At 35.5% G+C, this 15,000-nt stretch overlaps 1 protein-coding gene across 1 annotated transcript in view; it reads right to left on the reverse strand.

The window, feature by feature from the left end:
• The window catches only part of LOC144964378 (calpain-7-like), a 27,093-nt gene extending 14,330 nt beyond the window's left edge, over nt 1-12,763 (reverse strand). The window contains exons 1-13 of the mRNA XM_078898553.1: nt 12,404-12,763; nt 11,503-11,650; nt 10,774-10,882; nt 9,427-9,473; nt 8,732-8,848; nt 7,789-7,856; nt 6,675-6,938; nt 6,354-6,440; nt 5,521-5,647; nt 4,975-5,060; nt 3,637-3,730; nt 2,649-2,795; nt 1-140 (exon numbers count right to left, since the gene is read on the reverse strand). The exon at nt 1-140 is cut by the window's left edge and continues 88 nt beyond it. Of these exons, the coding sequence (XP_078754679.1) occupies nt 1-140; nt 2,649-2,795; nt 3,637-3,730; nt 4,975-5,060; nt 5,521-5,647; nt 6,354-6,440; nt 6,675-6,938; nt 7,789-7,856; nt 8,732-8,848; nt 9,427-9,473; nt 10,774-10,882; nt 11,503-11,634 (1,418 nt within the window). The 5' untranslated portion in view covers nt 11,635-11,650; nt 12,404-12,763. The remainder of the gene's footprint in view (nt 141-2,648; nt 2,796-3,636; nt 3,731-4,974; nt 5,061-5,520; nt 5,648-6,353; nt 6,441-6,674; nt 6,939-7,788; nt 7,857-8,731; nt 8,849-9,426; nt 9,474-10,773; nt 10,883-11,502; nt 11,651-12,403) is intronic.
• Nucleotides 12,764-15,000: the final 2,237 nt, after the last annotated feature.

Genomic DNA, 15,000 nt, shown 5'->3' on the forward strand with positions numbered 1-15,000 from the left:
GCCACAGTGACCAAACAATGGCCTTTGTGGAATCTGTCCAGCAGACGTTTGAACTCTTTGTCCTTGTTGAAGTCAGCGTGACCGGGACGAATGGCGAGACGCTCTGGGATCCAGTCGGTCAAGGCGTGAAGGTCGATGTTCTGTCGTAAAATGGTAAAAAATGAAAAAATAAACATGAAATTCCCATAGGGGAAAATCGTCTCTCGGGTCTATTCCAAGGGAAGACTGGAATAACCCAGGCGTTAGCTGCAGTGGAGCGCTGCAAATTGAGCTAGGGTGACGTGACTTACTCAAGGCCACACAGCACAGGGGGTAATCAAACTCTGCACCTTTCGGATACGAAGCAAAGACCATACCGATGAGTCACGTTGCCCCAAATATGTATTATTCAAGCCTTTCTCATTGGAAACCCCTATCATTTCTTAGTAAATACGTCATCGTTGTATAATGCTTTGGACGCATTGAATAAAAATGTTACTCAAAGACTGCAGTAAATTTTTGCACATTTTATTGGTGTGAAATCAGGTGTAAAAGACAGCTGATTGGTAATTATAAATAATCATTTGCTGCGCATTAATACAAATCCAACGTTTTTAGTTTTCGATCAAATTTTCATTCCAGCAGAAGGAGAAAGATACAAATTATGGTTAATAGAAGTACTAATACCATACCATTTGGTTACAAAAATATCTAATAATCTTACTTGGAGGGGTGAAATAAACATATTCTTTCATTTCTTTGTATTCATTAAACTCGTTATATTTTTATTGTGCAACAACACATACTCACAAGCTCGTAGTGTTATTGGGTGCGATAAAAATAACTCGTTTAATAAATACAAAGAGATGAATGAATCGTATAATATTTGTGATGTTGAAGATAATTTTCTTTCAAATTCTACTTTCTCTTATAAATTGTCTGATTATACAAGCCATTTTCTAACCTCCAGTCCAGCTTGAGAGCTTACATTGAGTTTTTATATCGGGCAATATCCACTAAACATGCTCAAAGTGCTTTACAGGGGGTCTTAGCCAACAGAAATACTTAATATGTAGGAAAAGACATGACGTTGAAGATAATTTTCTTCCTATATTAATAGTGAATATACCATTTTCAAACCTTCAGTTCAGAATGAGAGTTTAAGCACTGTGCGGCCAGAGCAGAATCTGTCCTACTGGCCAATGGCCACACAGTGTGACCTGTCTTGAAAGGCAAAAATAATAATGTAATTCAATCTACAAAAGTACTTTCAATTGAGCCAATGGTATCATTTCTTTCATCAGAACATTCAATTGGCCTTAGGGGGGGGGGGGGGGTATTTTAATTGAAATTCTGCGTCAAATTCGAATGTCGCTTTGTCTTAGCTTGTCATTCTCATGCTGCCTCAATCAGGTGTCAGCCATTTTGTGAAGGCCAAAAACTGTAATAATATCTTCATTTCAATTATTCTTGTTTCAAGGGAGAAAAAAGCACATATTAATCTCATATTATTATTTTAAAGGGAATGAGCAGTGATAGACTCAACGTTATTGTCCATTAACCAATTCTTTCAATAAGAATTTTCACATGTTTTATTATTTGGAAAGAATTTTTTTTTTGATAATTAAAACGTTTGCCAAGGCTCTTAAATAATTTCAATTAAGTGACAAACTTAATTTAAAGATAATTGTAGTATGAAGATCAACTTTGTCCATAGACAATTCTTTCAATAAGCAATTTCACATGTTTTAATCTATTGTGGTAAAGAAACCTTTTTTTAACGTTTGCCAAGGCTCTTAAATAATTTCAATTAAGTGACAAACATTCAAATTAACCAGATAAATTTATATAGAAGAAAACTGTGTCACAGACAGATTATTCCAATTAAGTGGCAATTCCCATAAGCAGACTTCTAAATACTGACTTCGACTGTAATCAGACCTGCCAACCTTTCATATTCCAAAAGTGGAAACAGAAGGTCAGAAAATAGGAATTTTGACACAAAATAATAGGAATATCTTAACAATGGATAATTCTGTATCAAAATGACCACCAACGTTGCCACCAAACACATAAAGACAGTATTCGGGCACAGCTGGCAAAACTACATATCACATGTATTGGGTAATGGAATGGGGGAAGGGAAAGGAGTGCAATTAATTTTCCTACTTTTGGCAATCATTTTTTTTTTAAATCACCTTTTTAACTCCCCATTTTTTTCTTCTCACCATCATCATCGTTAATTTTTGAAAATCGGAATTTTAGGGAAAGTGCTGGAATGGTAGAACAAGAGGATTGAAAATAGGAGTGATTCCACCAAAAGCAAAAGTGCGGCTATGTGGTCTAGTGGTATGACACTCGCTTTCGGATCGGAAGGTCCTGGGTTTGAGCCTCGTGCTCGGTGCATAGTTGAGTCCTTGGAAAAGGCTCTTTACTCACATTCTCTCACCGTACTCAGGTGTAAAATGAGTACCTGGCCGTTAACAGCGTTGTCTTTGTCCGAAAAATTGTAATATCGCCTAACAGGCGGCATGTCCCGTCCTACATATTAAATGTTGCTGTTGACCAGGGACCCCTTGTAAAGCGCTTTAAGCACATTTAGTGGATATTGCGCTATACAAAGCTCAATATATATATAAAAGGGTTGGCAGGCATGCTGTAATGCTTACCGAGTTAGAACCAGGAAAGTCGTAGCCCCCCATCACTTTCATGTAGGCTTTTTCTAACAAGGAGACCCAGAGCTCGTTTTTGTTGTTGGAGAAAGAACACAGAAGTTCTCCGTTTCTTGCCATTGGTAGGTGGTCGTCGATGATAACCTGGGAACATAATGGAACAGATTAATGTTAGAGTGAGGGAGGGAGGGAGCGAGAGATGGATACATAGAGAAAGAGAGAGAGAGAGAGAGAGAGAGAGAGAGAGAGAAAGAGAGAAAGAGAGAGAGAGAGAGAGAGAGAGAGAGAGTGATAGATAGAGAGAAAGAGTGATATAGAGATCTGCGTAAAATAAAATAACTATCATTGTCATTGTCTAAATAATTGTATTTACACCTAAAAAGCTGCATGTATTCTCCTATTTTCAAAATGAATGCTTGCTGTTCCATGGTATGGAGATTTGTTTGTTTTTGTTTTTTTAATTTGTAAAATGCTCACAGTGCTTGCATGAAATAAAATCAATATAAATCGAATTTTAAAAAAAGAGACGATAATAACAAAAGGGTAGAAATGAAAGAAAAAAATGACAATTCAATTCAATTCAGAGGTTAATTTTTAGGGAATTGCCAACATAAAAAAAAAGAACAACTAGAGCTTTTATATAGTGCAATATCCACTAAATGTGCTCAAAGCAATACGTAACATGTAAAATGAGACACGACGCCTTTTAGGCGATATCACAATTTTTTCAGACAAAGACAACGGCCAGGTACTCATTTAACACCTGAGTATGGTGAGAGAATGTGAATAGAGAGTTTTTTCCTAGGACTCAACTATGCGCTGAGCGAGGCTCGAACCCAGGACCTTACGATCCGAAAGCGAGTGTCATGCCACAAGACCACATAGCTGTATAGAAATCATGAAGGCCCTTGAGACTGCAAAGCCTGTCGACAATGCCAGCATACAGCTTCACGTCAAGTAAGACATTGCAGTTCTCATTACTCACCTTCCTCCAGACGCCATTGAGATTGAGTTTCACCATGTATTTGCCACAAGGGTTGTAAACTGGATCCCCATTTCTATTCTGAGGGTAGATGATGCTGCAAGGATAACGACAACAAATTTCTAAGTACATTCAATGAACCTTTAATTCAGAAAAGTGAGTGGAGCAGGCAGTTATGTTGTTAATAACAAGAAATAAAGTGAGTAGGAAAGTGCCAGAAGACAACAGAGAATAAAAACTTTGCGGCGGCCATGGGGGCTCGAACCCGCGACCTTACTGGTACGACAACTCTGCCTGGCCGGGGAGATTTTGAGTCTGCCGTATGAGTTATCCACACAATAGTCACGATCTCCCCGGCCAGGCGGAGTTGTCATACCAGTAAGGTCGCGGGTTCGAGCCCCCATCACCGCCGCAAAGTTTTTGTTCTCTGTTGTCTTCTGGCACTTTCCTACTCACTTCATTTCTTGTTACAATGAACCTTTAACAGTGGGATTGAATTTCTGCTTCAAATCATAATAACTATTTTTTGTTTATTTTATAACTAAAAAACTAGAGCATTTATATAGAGCCATATCCCGATAGCTCAGGGGGTCCAGATAGCTCAGTTGGTAGAGCACTCGCTTCACACGCAAAGGGACCAAGATCGATCCCGGGTGTAGTCGAGATTTTTTTCCGACCCCCCTGTCCACCCAGCAGCGAATGGGTAGCTAAGTCTGTTAGATTTGGTGAAAATTACTTTGCGATAGACTAGTGTCCTATCTAAAGGGTAGCAAGCAATTGCTATTGTCCGTTTCACGCTATAGAAACCAGGATATGGGTTGTGCAGCCCTGAAGGACTACTTACTTTTTTTTATTCATAACTGCAGATCTCAGCTTTTTGGTCAAGAGAGAATATAAAGAGCAATAAGAAATCTATATTACAGTGCTTATAAGTAACTTCCACTCAATTCCTTTTATTCATCCCATAGGAGAAATTTGTCTCTAGGGTCTATTCCAAGGAAAGACTGGAATAACCCAGGCATCAGCCGCAGAGCATCACCGCAAATTGAGCTAGGGCGAGGTGACTTGCTCAAGGCCACACAGCACAGTGGCGGGTGATAGAATTCGGTACCTTTCAGGTACGAAGCAAAGCCTGTCCTGCTGAGCCACAGCTTCTAGCAGCTTTATACCAGCTTGACTTTTTGTTATAAAGGAGATATACATCTGTCTACAAGACTATAATCCTTTAAACTATTTAAAAGCAATAGAAGAATGGGAAAATAAAATTGACATGGAAATTTCGTTATTTTCAAAATTGCGGGTACTGCACAAAAAATGCTGTGGAATTTAAATAGAACTTACTTTGTGATTAGTTTTTTCCTGAACCTTTTCTCATACTGGGCACTGATAGCCAGGGACGCTACGAAGCTACAGTCTGATACAATGGTCTGAAGGTGGAAATAATGATGATAATAATAATAATAATGATAATAATAATAATAATAATAATAATAATAATAATAATAATAATAATAATAATAATAATAATAATAATAATAATAATGATAATGATAATAATAATAATAATAATAATAATAATAATAATAATAATGATAATGATAATAATAATGATAATGATAATAATAATAATAATAATAATAATAATAATAATAATAATAATAATAATAATAATAATAATATAATAATAATAATATAATAATAATAATAATAATAATAATAATAATATAATAATAAAATAATAATAATAATAATAATAATAATAATAATAATAATAATAATAATAATAATAATAATAATAATATAATAATAATATAATAATAGTATTATCATTATTATTATGATTATCATCATCATTATTATATCTTCAATGCCTTCCTGTGTGATTACCTGTCTTATACTAAAGCTGGACACGGCAATGATGATCTTAGGATCGTCGCAGAATCCCTCCGGTCGGCACCATTTGGAAAAATTCTGTTTTTGCTTTGGAGAGAGGGCGAGTTTCCCGTCTTTGTCACTTAAAGGGAAAAAGTACAAGACAAAAAATATATATACTGACTTCATTCAAATGTCACAGCAACTCAAAATAAAATCCAATTTTGGCTATATATGATTGTAAGAGACGAGATATTTCAATTAAACCAAGAAGACAATCACAAATACCGATAATGTAGTAAGAGTGTTATATGGACACTCAACAAATAAGAACTTCTCAAAGTATATTTAGTCATGTACTTATTCACACCTGGGGGGTCCAGTTAGCTCAGTTGCTTCACACGCACAAGGATTGAGGTCGATCCCAGGTAAAGTCGAGATTTTTTTTTGACCCCCTTGTCCACATAGCAATGATTGGGTAGCTGGGTCTGTATGATCTGGTGGAAAGTACTTTGTAAAAGACTAGCATCCTATCCAAAGAGTAGTAAGCAATTGCTATTGTCCGTTTCATGCTATAGAAACTGAGATAAACTCTCCAGTCTCATGGGCCTTTTGGCTCTGAAGGATAACTTTTATCTATCCAATAAGAATTCTGATCTTCATTCATTTTGAAATAATATGTATTTTGATTGGCTAACAAAATTAAAATTCGGAAAATACCCTGGCAGTCAAACATCTAATGAAAGTATCTTCACAAAATGCTAATTTGTTCAAACTGTACAAATCACATCGACTGTAAGAATGTTTTAAATAGAACAAAACTATAAAAAATGGTGTCTAAAACATACTTGAACGGTTCTTGATAGGCAAATTTTTCTCTCCTATCGACAGCCAAAAAAGGGACGTATTCTCTTCCGTTTACCTTTGATGTGTTCCTGAATGTGAGATACAGGATTTTAACATTAACATTTTTTGTTTGTTTCTAAATTATAACAAAATACCAAAAAATAACTAAATCAAAATCCTTCATAAAAGGAATTTGTGCAAAACATTTGAATAAACAACTTGTAATCAAAGAAATCAAAGCATACGTTTTTAAATTTATACATATGTTAATAATTGAAAATCAAAGGAACCAACATATACATATAAAATAAAAGATATCAAACCTCAGTACTGCAATTTCATCTTTAGTGTAAGAACTGGGCCCCACATTGATCAGCCCCCTTCCTCCTCCAGGTGCCGACGAGTTGTTGTTGGAGAGAGACTGTTGAGGCCTGGCAGATCTGGTCTGGCCTGGACTGTCGTCTCCTGAGAATGCCCCGAACCCCAAGGGAGGCATGCTCCTCCCAGATGTCGTTTTGATTGAATGGCCTGTAGTCGTTGGGCTTTCCAGATTGGGCTTGGCTTTGGCTTTTTTCAATTCTTCTGCTCTAAAACCAAAAATAAAAAACAACTGTTTAAATGAGTGACAACTTTTTAGCTCAAATCATAAAGTTATTATTATGTTTTAATTAGCAAAAGAAATCTAAAATAAATTTGAAAAATTAATTTGATCCCTTCCATAATGCAATATCAACTAAATGTGCTCAAAGCGCTTTACAAAGGGGTCACAAGCCAAAAGTTACACTTAACTCTTTCAGTGCCATTGGCCGCACTTTGCGGCCAGAGCAGAATCTGTTCTACTGGCCAATGGCCGCACAGTGCGGCTGGTCTTGAAAGGCAAAAATAATAATGTAATCCAATCCAACTTTCTACAAAAGTACTATCTATTGAATTAATGGTATCATTTCTTTCATCAGAACATTCAATTGGCCCTAGGGGGGTATTTTAATTGAGATTTTGCACCAAATTCAAATGTCGCTTTGTCTTAGCTTGTCATTTTCATGCTGCCTCAATCAGGTGTCAGCCATTTTGTGACGAAAATGCGAATATAACCTCAGCACTGAAAGAGTTAACATGTAAGATGATTAATCATTAAAAATTACCTTTTAACCTAAAATAATATTGAGTATTACATTCAATCTTTTCCTTAGTCAGGGTAGGACGATGATAACGTTGATCATCAATGATATTAATTATGTTAAACAGTTGTAAATTACGATAAACGGTAAAATTTATTTATAAATGAAAATAGTCAGATCACCTTCCCAGGGCTTGTTCTGCCAATTTTGTCACTTTGGCTTTCAAAGTAGAATCTTGAGTGCTGTTTCTATTATGTTAAACAGTTGTAAATTACGATAAACGGTAAAATTTATTTATAAATGAAAATAGTCAAATCACCTTCCCAGTGCTTGTTCAGCCAATTTTGTCACTTTGGCTTTCAAAGTAGAATCTTGAGTGCTGTTTCTCTGAAAAAAAAAAAAATTTTAACAAATTTTAAAAATAAAAAAAAGTCACAATTTTATTTAAAATTAGTCACATCTGAATCTGAAAGTTACTCGAAATCAACTCAATTCTGAGTATTTGTATTTGAGGGTGGAAAGAGGGTTGTGACAGTTGTGACAGAATTTTGATAATCTTCGCTTGAATGTTTCTACATCTGTTGTATTCACACACAATTCGGGAAGAGTTTTCCGGTCTTTGATAGACTTTCACATTTCTTCTACGACAGATCAAAATGAACCAGCTTTGTTCTCAACATACATAGTATGTCAAAAGCTTAGAGTTTAAATTGGAAAATAAGTAATATACTCCAACAGAGCTACCAACTTGAAATTTTTAAAATTCGTAGTTTCTAAAGGAAAAAAAATGAAAAAGTCACCTAAAAATAGCTTTACAAATCAATAATTTCCTATCACTATGATCCACAAATGCTTCAAAGTCCTGAATATAGGATCTAAGGAACTAAACTTTCTTCTTCAACAAGATTTATTGAGTCAAAAATGTGAATGCAGTTGTGTAACTGGAGCCAAAAATTCGTATTTCTACGAATATTTTGTAATACTAGGCAGGTCTGTTAAAAATGAATATAATATAGCAGCTTAAAAAAAGAACAAAACACCAAGCACGGAACGATCCTGGCTCAAAACCCTTCTTCAGCCAACAACAAAAACAATTAAAAAATGAAAAAATTACTTTAAAAATCAGATAGACGACAGAAAAATATTTTACAACTTTTGTTAATCACATAAATAGGTGATGAATTGTTGATGAGCGCTATAAAAATAATTGTTGTTGCTTAATTTTTTACCCATTTCTACACAAAATATCACGGAATACTCACAATGTCGATGTAGAGACTAACAGCCTCTGTGTAATAATTCATGGCCTCGTCATCGTTGTTTTGTTCATCTTCCTCAAAAGCTTCCCTCAGCAAAAAGTCGGCTCTCTCAAGATCAAGCTTCATGGGAGAAAAATATTAAAAAATCAAAATAATAAATTAAAACCCTCTCCTTACTTTGCGGTTATGTGGTCTTTTCCTATGACACTCGCTTTCGGCTCAGAAGGTCCAAGGTTCGAGCCTCACTCTGCAAATAGTTGAGTCCTTGGAAAAAGCACTTTACTCACATTCTCTCATTGTATTCAGGTGTAAAATGAGTACTTGGCCATTAACAGCGTTGTCTCTGTCGTTGTTCTTCATGCTTCCTGTTGTTGTTGGTGGTCAGGGACCCTATGTAAAGCACTTTGAGCATGTTTAGCAGATACTGCGCTATATAAGAGCTCAAGTTTTTTCTTCTTTATTTTTTTACAAACCACAGAAAGATTGTCATGTTTGTTACGATACAATGAATTTTATTCTAATTCAGATTTGTTTTGTCACATCAAAAAAAAATTAACAAAAAAATATTATTTATCAACTTGAAAATGAAGAATTTACAAACTTTTGATTTTGTGTTTCAACAAATTCAACACTTAAAAGATAGAAATAGTGAAAAAAAAAAAAAAAAAAAGAATTCAAAATAAACAAAAATGTCCTACCTGCTGCTGTGACTTTTGTAACTGTGTAGCTGCAGTTACATTTTTCACTGAAAATTAAAAAAAGAGAGATTTTATATAGCGCAATATTCACTCAAAGTCTCAAAGTGCTTTACAAGGGGTCCCAGGCCAACAGCAATACTTAAAATGTAGGACAATACATGACGCCTGTTAGGTGATATTACATTTTTTCAGACAGAACAACGGTGTTTACGGCCAGGTACTCATTTTACACCTGAGAGAATGTGAGTAAGGAGCCTTTTCCAAGTACTCAACTAAGCGCTGAATGAGGCTCGAACCCAGGACCTTCCAATTCAAAAGCGAGTGTCACACCACTAGACCACATAGCTGCAATAGATAATACAAATGCTTTATTATTTTGAATAGCGCTTTTACCCTCTATTTGATTTCAAGCAAAAACAAACAAAAATGATTAATTAATTAATAAAGCAATTTCTTTTCGAAAATAACATCTTATGATTTGGGATCCGTTTTCTTTAAGAGTAATTTGGGTATTTTTTTTGTTGTTGTTTTAGTCAAAAGATCATTTGATCCAAAACCATAAAGGCTAAATAGAAAAATATAATAACTCAATTAAAAACACTTTTTGGGGGTCCTGATGGCTCAGTTCTCAGAGCACTCGCTTCACACACAAAGGGACCGAGATCGATCCCGGGTGCAGTCGAGATTTTTTTCTGACCTCCCCCCCCCCCCCCCCCCCCCCCCCCCCCCCTATCCACCCAGCAGTGATTGGGTAGATGAGTCTGTTAGATTTGGTGGAAATTACTTTGCGATATAATATTAGCGTCCTATCCAAAGCACAACAAGAAACAGGGATAAACTCGGCTCCATGGGCCAAATGTCTCTGAAGTACTATTTTTTTACTTTACAAAATCTTGACATCAAAAGCAACGCAAATAGTTTTAATCCCAGATTGATTGGCATTTTTTTTTTGGTGGGTTTTTTGTCGGACACAGTCTATTTTTTTAATCTTACAAATAGTACTTTTCGATAGACTTTCCAAAGGATAAAAATAAACTTTTACCATACCTCTTAAAGCTACTGAAACTACTATGATTGACTCTTATTTACTTTATTGGTGCTATGAGTTTAGGGAAAATACTCACAACATATGCCTGCCTGATATAACGTACCAACACACAAAAAAACTATGCGTGACTTTGAACATTAATAATCAGATTGTAATAATCCAGTGAGAACTAATCACCAAAACAACCATAACAAAGAGACGAGTGAAGAAAACCTCATTCCTTCTATTGGTCTCATTCCTCTAATGAATACAAAGATAAATAAAGACAATAATTTAGTATACAAGCAAAATTTTCTCACAAGCTTGTTTCAAGGTATCAGCTCTTAGCATGTATTCAGTTGCTTTGTCAATGATTTTCGGCATTTCAGATCCGGCCTGAGCTGCTGCGAGTAACGTCTGGGCCGCTTCCTGTAACGATGACATTCACAGAAATTTAAAAAATTAAATATACATAAAGAACAAAAGCGTTCATGGTACTTTAAGGCATTTTTATAGTGTAAGATCCACTAAACATGCTCAAAGCGTTTTACAAAGGGTCCTTAGCCAACAACAACAAGTTCAACAAGGTAAGTTTATCAGTTGATTTATTTTCATAAGTACCTCTTAAAAAAAGAATTTTATTCTACCTTCCTTTTCTTCTGGTTTATATAGAAAGTAATAATTATATGGTATGGCTATGTGGTCTAGTGGTATGACACTCGCTTTCGGATCAGAAGGTCCTGGATTTGAGACTCGCTCTGCGTATAGTTGAGTCCATGAAAAAGACTCTTTACTCACATTCTCTCATGTACTCAGGTGTAAAATGAGTAGGTACCTGGCCAGTAACAGGAGTCGTCTCGTTCTACATGTTTCGTGTCGCTGTTGGTCAAGGACCCCTTGTAGAGGGCTTTAAGCACATTTAGTGGATATTGCACTATATAAAGCTCATTATTATTATACTAAATTATATAATTTGTAAGTACAAAAGATCAAAGGAAGAAAAAAAAGGAGGAGGGAACACCGTGACACTATCACGATTCAAGACTTACTGAGTAATAGAAAACAGCAAGATCAAATTTTTGCTGACTGTCATATGCGACAGCTTGCTGTGCCAATGCTATTCCTTCTGCCTGCAGGACGGGTGCATTGGCACCGTGGAAACCAGACGATGGATCTGACATCTTATCGAAATGTTCCCTGTTCAGAATGAAAACAGAAACACAAATCCTTAAATTATATAGAGATCTAGTTAAAATTAAAGTGACAGTTAAAAGTTCGAGCTTCCCATTGCATATACCAATGATGCCATTTATGCGAGTGTTTAGCTGATGTCAAGAGACTGTCAAGCGGGAAATTTTCGAGCCACAATTTAAGAATCTTTAGAAATAAAATAAAAGTTATATCAACAATTACTGCGGCCAAAAGTAAGGTAACAAAGAAACTACCGGGGTTATATAGTCATTGTCATGGATCAGCAATAATATTGGGGTTTTTTTCGGTACAGTTTATTCATCCTCAAGAGGAAAATCATCTTTGAATTGATAATTACCACTCCCAATGAGCGAAGGGGGGGGGGGGGGGGGGGGTTGACAATCGATTTTGCAAGTAAAAGTTAAACGATATAATTTAGGATCACAATATTTCACTTGATGAGCACTCGCTCTACACGCAAAAACACCAAATTAATCCTGGCTGCTGTCGAGATTTTTCTGACCCCCTGACTGCCAACCAGCAGTGAATGTGTAGTTCGCTAGGTATTTGATCTAACAGAGTACAAAGAGAGTACATTGCGATAGACTCTCACTAGATACTCTCACTCTCAGATGTCGATGTTTTCAGTCCAACCCAACAGTAACAGTAACAGACAGATCGATGATTATAACAACAAGAATAACAAAAGATTGCTATTTTGCATAGACGTTTTGAACGAGTTTTATCTTATTAGTTTACCTTTAACGGGAACTTTCTGGCTTTTGTCGAATGGATTCGAGTTAGTGGCTATTATTGACTATTAATAGTGATGATAGAAATTGAAATAGAAATGATGAACTTGAACTTGAATGAAATGAAATGTTCACTTCACTACTGATACTGATAAGCACAACAACCACTGTCCACAAACCATCCAACGGTTTGAGTTTCACATTGTTTGATCACTTCATCCTAATAAATGTCTCATTTCATAAAGTATTTAAAACATCCTGGACTTATAGGGTTGTGAATAAATGGAAACTTATTCTTTTCGACAATCTTTTTTTTTTTCACTTGATAAGCTTTGTTTGTTTATGATTCAGTGACAGATGTTTTCTCACATTTTCTTGTCACAGAGAGTTCCAGTAAGGCGTGTTTTCGAAATGACTCCTTACATAAAATGAAGACTGGTATAAAGCGACAAATATTCGGGAACAAAATCAACCGCACAAGTATGAATATTGTTGGTATTTATGATTGAGGCTTATTTCAAAATTATGACCTCTTCTATACAACGAAGGCAAAATCTCGTGTTGTTAAGGGGCGGTTTGGGTCTTTTCTAAAAAAAAACATTAATTACCTATATTGGGCGGTTTTAATCATTCTGTATCCTCAAGGTTAAAAAACAACATTTATGATGAAAAATTTTAATTATCAGTGTTGATACCGATTTTTTGACCTAATTTGGGGGTCTGACATACCAAAAAATATAACAATCTTGTGGCAAACGCTCCACAAAAACTAATGAAGGAATGACCTCCATATTCTTCCCTCTTGTCAACATTGTACCATAGTGTGTTACCACAGAGAGATTTTGCGGCTTTAGCTTATGGAATTTTTATTAGAACATTACAAAGTTTATGACAAAATTGAGCTTAAAAATTCAGATTTAGGATTATAATTCAAAATTCACATATCTTATCAAAAAAATCTCTCTGATGTGATATAATACATTATCTCTGTGAAAACTGTGGAAATTTTCAGACAATTTCATTGAATAGATTCTGACAAACGTTGGACTCAGTATCCCTTAGAAAAATGACATATTGAGAAAATAGCAAAATAGCTTCCAGTTTTTCACACTTTTCTTACTACCTGTACCATTTTCGACTGTGTTTTCCGTGCCTTTATAGTCTACTAAGAATTTGGACTTCAATTATATTATTTCTAAGATAATAAAATATCATTTTCCACCAAAATCTCAAAATCAATTTATCGAAGGATTTTCCTAATAATTAGACCCAAACCGCCCCTTAAATTCTAAGCTCTTAGCTGAGGGAACACATGGGAGGTAATTAAGGAGGTATGGAAGACGACTTGAACAAACGGGAATTGACTGGGTTGTTTCCCTTTGATATAGTTTTTCTTATTGATGCTATGCGTTTAGGTGAAATACTCACAATATACTGCAGCCGGATAAATGCACCAACACACAAGACGTTGTGTAACGTTGAACGTTTACAGTCTGATTGGCTTAGTTTAGAAGTAACAAATCACCAAAATGGCTGTCTAAAAAGAATAACAAAAAGCTGACGGCAATTTCATTCGTTCTATTTGCGTGAGGAGAAAAAAAGAGGGAAAAAAAGAAGATGTGTTTATTTATTTATTTATTTATTTCAAAGAGGATATTAGGCTGCTAAACGCTATGGACTAAAACGTGTGTACGAAAATGAATATAACAGATTAAAATTATTTATTTTTTAATTTAAAAAAAAAAAAAAAAGAAAGAAAGAAAGAATGATACTAAACACGGAACGCTTCGGATTCAAGACTTTTCTTCGGCCAATAATAACAAAAGGTATAACAACGTTAAAATATCACTGAAAATCCAGACATATGACACAATAGTAGGAAATACTTATACGTCAAAATTAGGGAAAACAAAGCTACGTCTCTTCAAAACAAATGTTCTATCTGTTCTTCTTTATGGGTCTGAATCATGGAAACTGACAGGCACCATCTCCAACAAACTAAACGCATTCCAAAACAAATGCCTAAGAATGATCTTGAGGATATTCTTGCCAAAAGTAATTTCAAGCAAAGAACTGTATAATGGCACTGAAATTGGATTCAGTAGTCTGATGTCACGCCGCCCGGCATCGGCGGCCATCTTGGTTCTAAACAAAGAAAATCATTACTTTTTATTCTTCATTCTGGCTAGAACTTTTAATATGCATTGTGATCAGAATGTGTAAAAGTCAAAACATGATCAAATTTATGGGGTTTTTTTTTCTCTGGATACGCTTTTATGCTCGCCGGAGAAATATTTCATACGGCGTCCGCCATTGTTCCGATAGTTTAGAGCCAGTGTTGCTAAGTTACCATGCGTAATTAGGAAGAAAGTGACGTTACGACTGTTGAAGAGTATTGAACTCTAGTATCTGAAGCTTTAAAGAGGAGAAGGTGGAAATGAACTGGACATGTCGTCAGAATGGATCTGAGTGCCATTCCCAGGATAGCCCTCAGCTGGACCCCTCCAGGGAACGAGAAGAAGGAGCCGTCCGCTGGAGATCTGGAGCACTAAACATGTTCAAAGCGCTTTACAAGGGGTCCCTTGAACATGTAGGATAGGACAT

This window comes from Berghia stephanieae, chromosome 2 (genome assembly GCF_034508935.2).
Source record: "Berghia stephanieae isolate SIO BIC M18660-M18661 chromosome 2, UCSD_Bste_1.3, whole genome shotgun sequence".
NCBI lineage: Eukaryota > Metazoa > Mollusca > Gastropoda > Nudibranchia > Aeolidiidae > Berghia > Berghia stephanieae.